The following is a 6,693-nucleotide window of genomic DNA, read 5'->3' as shown; positions in this document are numbered from 1 at the left end:
ATGCTCTCTGTCTCTCAAAACTGAATAAACATTAAAAAAAAAAAAAACAAGGCACAAAAATAGACACAGATCAGTGGAACAGTATAGAAAATCCAGAGATAATCCCACAATTATATAGTCAATTACTCTTTGAAAAAGCTAGAAACAATTTCCAGTGGGAAATAGAATGTCTCTTCAACAAATGGTGTTGGGAAAACTGGACAGCAACATGCAAACGAATGAAACTGAACTACTTTCTTACACCATACACAAAAATAAATTAAAAGTGGATTAAAGATCAAAATATGAGACTTGAAACCATAAAAATCCTAGAAGAAAACACAGGCAGTAACTTCTTTGATTTTGGCCATAACAACTTCTTTCTAAATATGTCTCCTGAGGCAAGGGAAACAAAAGCAAAAGTAAACTATTGGGACTACATCAAAATAAAAAGCTCCTTCACAGAAAAGGGAACAATCAATAAAATTAAATGGCAACCTATGGAATAGAAGATATTTGCAAATGACATATTTGAAAGGATTAGTATCCAAAATATATGAGGAACTTGTCAAACGCAACACCCCAAAAATAAATAGTCCAGTTAAAAATGGGAAAAAGACATAAATATACATTTATAAAACTTTTACAAAATGTGTATTTATTTATTTTGATGGGGAGAGACAGGGAGGGAAGGATAGAATCCCAAGCAAGCTCTACACTGTTGACACAGAACCTGATACAGGACTTGATCTCACGAACCATGAGATCATGACCTGATCCAAAATCAACAGTTGGACACTAGACCAGCTGAGCCACCCAGGCACCCCCAAATAGACATTTTTCCAGAGAAGACATACAGATGACCAACATATACATGAAAAGGTACTCATCATAACTTATCATCAGGGAAATGTAACTTAAAACTACAATTAGATATCACCCCACACCTTTCAGAATGGTACAGCCAACAACATAAGAAACAACAGGTGTTGGCAAGGATGTAGAGAAAGAGTATCCTTCTTGCACTGTTGGTGGGAATGCCAACTGGTGCAGCCACTCTACAACACAGTATGGAGATTCCTCAAAAAGTTAAAAATAGAACTACCCTGTGATCCAGCAATTGCCCTACTAGATATTTACCCAAAGGATACAAAAATACCAATTCAAAGGGATACATGCACCCCAATGTTTATAGCAGTATTATCAACAATAGCCAGATTATGGAAAGAAACCAAATGTCCATTGACTGATGAATGTATAAAGAAGATATGAGAGATTATATTTATATATAACCGACTGAACCACCCAGTTGCGCCAAGAGACAGACTCTTAACTGTAGAGAACAAAACTATGGTTACCAGGGGGAAGGTGGGTGGGGGGATGGGTGAAATAGGTTATGGGGATTAAGGAGTGCATTTGTTGTGATGAGCAGTAGGTAATGCATGCAAGTATTGACTCACTATATTATACACCATCTGAAGCTAATATTACACTATATATTAACCAACTGGAATTTAAATAAAAACTTAAAAAAAAACCACCCCAGCTTTTAGATTCATTGATCTGTTCTACTGCTTTTTTGGGGGGGTGGGGATTCTATATTGTTTATTTCTGCTCCAATCTTTATTATTTCTGTTCTTTTACTGGCTTTGGGGTTTCATTGCTGCTCTGCTTCTAGTTTGTTTAGGTGTGTGGTTAGGTTTCGTATTTGGGATTTTTATTGTGACTTGAGATAGGCCTGGATTGTAATGTATTTTCCTCTTATGACTGCTTTTGCTGCATCCCACAGGGTTTGGACCATCATGTTTTCATTTTCATTTGTTTCCATGTATTTTTAAATTTCCTCTTTAATTTCCTGGCTAACCCATTCATTCTTTAGTAGAATGTTCTCTAACCTCCATGCATTTGGAGGCTTTCCAACTTTTTTCTTGTGGTTGATTTCAAGTTTCATAGTGTTGTGATCTGAAAATATGCATGGTATGACCTCAATTTTTTTCTGTTTACTGAGGGCTGTTTTGTGACCCAGTATGTGATCTATCTTGGAGAATGTTCCATGTGCACTTGAGAAGAATGTGTATTCTGTTGCCTTTAGATGAAAAATTATGAGTATATCTGTCAAGTCCATCTGGTCCAGGGTATCATTCAAGGCCATTGTTTATTTATTGATTTTCTGCCTGGATGATCTGTCCATTATTGTAAATGGAGTATTAAATTCCCTTGCAATTACTGTATTCTTATCAATAAGATTCCTTATGTATGTGATTAATTGATTTATATATTTGGGTTCTCTCAAGTTGGGGGCATAACCATTTACAATCGTTAGCTCTTTTTGGTGGGTAGAGCCCGCAATTTTGATATAATGCCCTTCTTCATCTTTTGTTACAGCTTTGGCTTAAAATGTAGACTGTCTGATATAAGTATGGGTACTCCAGCTTTCTTTTGAATCCCAGTAGCATGATAGATGGTTCTCCGTCCCCTCACTTTCAAACTGTAGGTATCTTCCGGTCTAAAATGAGTCACTTGTAGACAGCATATAGAAGTACCCATTCTGATCCCCTATGTCTTTTGATTGGGGCATTTAGCCCATTTACATTCGGAGTTATTATTGAAAGATATGGATTTAGTGTCATTGTGTCTTTGCAGCATTCCACTGACAGAATCCCCCTTAGGATCTCTTGCAGGATTGGTGTAGTGGTCATGAACTTCTTCAGTTTTTGTTCATCTGGGAAAGCCTTTATCTCTCCTTCTATTCTGAATGACAGCCTTGCTGGATAAAGCATTCTTGGCTGCATATATTTACTATTCAACACGTTGAATATTGCCTGCCACCCCTTTTGGCCTGCCAAGTTTCAGTGGACAGGTCTGCTACTACCCTTATGTGTCTACCTTGTAGATTAAGGCCCACTTGTTCCTAGCTGCTTTAAGAATCCTCTCTCTATTTTTGTATTTTGCCAGTTTCACTATGATATGCCATGGTGAAGACCTATTCTTGTTGAATCTGAAGCGAGTTCTTTGTGCCTCCTGGATTTAGATATCTGCTTCTTTCCCCTGATTAGGAACATTCTCTTTGTCCCTTTATTCCTGTCACTGAAGAATGGGGAGATGTTAAGGAGCAAAGGGAGACTGTCATTTCACCAGACAATTCACCAGGAAATCTGTTCCATTTTGTTACATTGCAGGATGGAGAGGAGCTTAGAGAGAAGTGAATGCTCAAGGCTATATTTCACAGAGCCCCATCTGTACATGGTTGAGGTTATGGAAGCATCTTTAAAGCAAGGAGGGAGCTGTGCCCCCAGGGAAGGTTTTGGTCTTACCTCCCCCATGAACTTGGGCCACTGTGTAAGTGCCACTGTCTGTATATAAACAACAGTAATAATCAGCCTTGTCCTCAGCCTGAAGCCCAGAGATGGTCAGGGTGGCTGTGTTGCCAGACTTGGAGCCAGAGAAGCGATCAGGGATCCCTGAAGCCTGAGTTCCGGAAGATGGCGGCGTAGGAGGACGCTGGGCTCACCGCGCGTCCTGCTGATCACTTAGATTCCACCTACACCTGCCTAAAGAACCCAAAAAACCGCCAGAGGATTAGGGCTCCCTGAAGCCTGAGAATGTACATGATAAAACAGGAGTTTGGGGGATGTGGCTGAGAGCTGTTGGTACCAGGGGACATCCTTATAACCCTGAATGTCATTGTTGCTTCCAGAACAAGAGATGGTAATTGTCTGGCCCAGAGCCCAGACACTGAGAGAGACTGAGTCAGGGCAGACTGGGCCCAGGACCCTGAAAAAAGTAAAGCACACTCATTAGTGCAGTGCTGAAAGACTCCGATGATCCTGAGAAGGAGAGAAAGGATCAGCCCAGATGTCCCCATGGTCCCTTCCCTGGCGACCTCACCTGTGTCCTGGGTGAGGAGGGTGAGAAGGATCAGAGTCCAGGCCATGGTGGAGATGCCTCAAGAGCACTTCCTTCTGAGACTCTGATCCTGGGCCTGGCTCCCTCATGCCTCTATTATCTCCTCACCCTGCCTCGGAGAAGAGAGTGGCCTTTATGCTAATATGCTTCCTGCACCTGCCTCTCCTCAGCCCCTCAGATATGACCCTTCATTCTACATACTTCTGTATCCTTGGGCAGCAGAGCTTAGCTGAAAAGACTCAAACACTCTGACATGTTTTTTTCTGGAAGTTAAGAACTTGAATGTTTTGTCAGATTTGTCCAGAAGACAATGATATCCTTATGCCCTCATAGTCATGAGCTCCAGGACCTTGTGTATTTCTTTCATGACATGACTGTGTCTCTGTGAGTATCCCAGGCCTGGGGCCCTTGCTTCTGTGTCCTCTGCTGGATGCCTACTCCTGAGGATCTCTGTACTATCAGAAACGTGTCACTGCCTGCCCCCATCAGTGGACCATGTGTTGTGAGTGGTGGTTGGTGGTGAGGTCTCCCCCAGCTGAAGGCTTGTTACCATCCTTCCCCTCTTTGTTTGTGCTGATGTATGTGCAACGTTGAAACCTGCCAGCTTATCAGTCGCCCCAGTCACTCGCTTGCATGCTACATGGAAGGTGTGGGTGAACCCCATGAAGGAAAAAGGAACATGCGCCAGGACATTCTGTACATTCCACTCATTAACATGCCAGTTGCCCTTCTTCAGCCTAAGATCCCAACCTAGAAATGAAGAATAAAGTTTACACTGTCAATGGTACATGATCTATGGAGAACTGAATTAGAATAGGGAAGTACAGATTTGATAATGGGACATTTCTATGTTTCAGGGGGTCATTTGTTATAAGCTTTATATTATCCAGCTCTCATTCCATTTTATCTTTGATTTATTTTTCTGGCATTACTCTGTTTCCTTCACCTCACTCTGCCCAACAGTCACCATAAAACCAACCTCAGTGACCCTGGAACACCGAAGAAACAGTAGCATTTTAGAAATATTTCTTCCTATATCGTTCTTGTGAAGGTTTTAAAATTCTTTTTCAACTTTCCATTTTTTTCTAATGCCTGTTTTAAACAGATAAAATAACCCAGATTGCAAGTACTGTTATCAGGATCAGGTTCCATTTAAGATATAGTAGGAAGACACCATGATTCCCCAATGAATGCTGCTTTAAGCCTGGAAAGAATGCAGCTATTTGAGCAGCTATGTAGGAGATATTTGAGTCCCTAGAAAAAGATCCTACAAGGCAGATTGAGAATGACATTGACATTGCAGTAACAATCAATGTGGACCTTTCTATCTTACCTTCAGAATCCTTCAACCTCTCCTCAAGGCAGCTGGGAGGCAGCACCAGTCACCAGCTTAAGACAGAAAGAGATCCAGGAACACACCATTGTTCTGGGTTGACATGTGAGAAGGATGACTTCTAAAGCTCAAGCAAATTGGATATCCACTTTTTCTTTTCTTTTCTTCATTTTTTTTAGTGTTTATTTATTTTTTTTTTTTAAATTTTTTTTCAACGTTTTTTATTTATTTTTGGGACAGAGAGAGACAGAGCATGAACGGGGGAGGTGCAGAGAGAGGGAGACACAGAATCAGAAACAGGCTCCAGGCTCCGAGCCATCAGCCCAGAGCCTGACGCGGGGCTCAAACTCGCGGACCGCGAGATCGTGACCTGGCTGAAGTCGGACGCTTAACCGACTGCGCCACCCAGGCGCCCCAAGTGTTTATTTATTTTTGAGAGAGATAGAGAGAATGCAAGCAGGGAGGGTCAGAGAGAGGGGGAGATAGAGGGTTCGAAGCAGGCTCTGTGATGACAGCAGACAGTTCGATGTAGAGCTCGAACTCACAAACTGTGAGAACATGACCAGAGCCAAAATCAGATGCTTAATTGACTGAGCTACCCAGGCGCCGCACACTTTTTCTTTTCCTTTAAATTTGATTCTCCTCCTTCTCTATGTCCCTGCCCGCAGAAAGTGCTTTTGTAGTGAGAGAAATAACAGTGGTGTATTTGGGAACTTATTTTTCTCACGTTAGGATTTTGCACAAGAGACAATCCTCTCTGTCCTCGTGCAACTTGGCCCAGACATCCGCACTGTCAGGGGAAGTGCATGGCAGTGAAGATGAGCCAAGTCCTAGGTTTCTGTCCAGAAGACCAAAAGTAAGATCTACGGAACTGGAAATACTGGGGATGGGGAGATGTTGAAGAGGGAGAGGCCTGGGAAAGCAACGATGTCTTGGATCATCTCTGAGCTGCACTTGTGCAGTGTCTGATAGAAGAAGGATGGAATGTCATGGGGAATATAACTGAGGAAATGGCTTCCACTAAAATCCCAGATATGACCTGTGAAGATCGTTACGTTGTTTCCACTTAGGACAGATGCAAATAGCAGAGCAAAGTGTTTGTAAACAGAACTGAAACAGAAAACACATTCAACAGAACACTGTTTGAAACTAGTAGCTTGTACACGACTGGGTAAAGTATCTGGTAAAACAAACAAACAAAAAACAAAAACAAACAAAACCAACCCAACATCACCTGGAATTTAGAACTAGAATCACAGTTCCATAAAATAGCATTGAATAGATTCAGGATAGATGCCAAAATTACCCACTATAGGAAGAAAAATGAAAAGCTCAACCAGCGAGAAAGATGATGCTTAACCCAGTATGAAAGAAACATTGGAATTTGCTCACAAAGACTTTAAACCAGCTACTTAAAAATTAACACAGGAAAGGAGAAATTCTCTGAAAATTAGTGGAGAGACATCACATCTCAG

At 41.5% G+C, this 6,693-nt stretch overlaps 1 gene segment (V, D, J or C); it reads right to left on the bottom strand.

Annotated features, from left to right (window-relative positions):
- Window positions 1–3,246: 3,246 nt before the first annotated feature.
- LOC131489834 (immunoglobulin lambda variable 2-18-like) lies at window positions 3,247–3,913 on the bottom strand. The segment is given in 3 exon segments: window positions 3,247–3,447; window positions 3,576–3,753; window positions 3,868–3,913. Coding segments are annotated over 3 exon segments (425 nt in total).
- Window positions 3,914–6,693: the final 2,780 nt, after the last annotated feature.

The sequence above is a fragment of the Neofelis nebulosa genome, chromosome 11, assembly GCF_028018385.1.
Source record: "Neofelis nebulosa isolate mNeoNeb1 chromosome 11, mNeoNeb1.pri, whole genome shotgun sequence".
Taxonomy (NCBI): Eukaryota; Metazoa; Chordata; class Mammalia; order Carnivora; family Felidae; genus Neofelis; species Neofelis nebulosa.
This window is presented reverse-complemented; position numbering and strand designations above follow the sequence as displayed.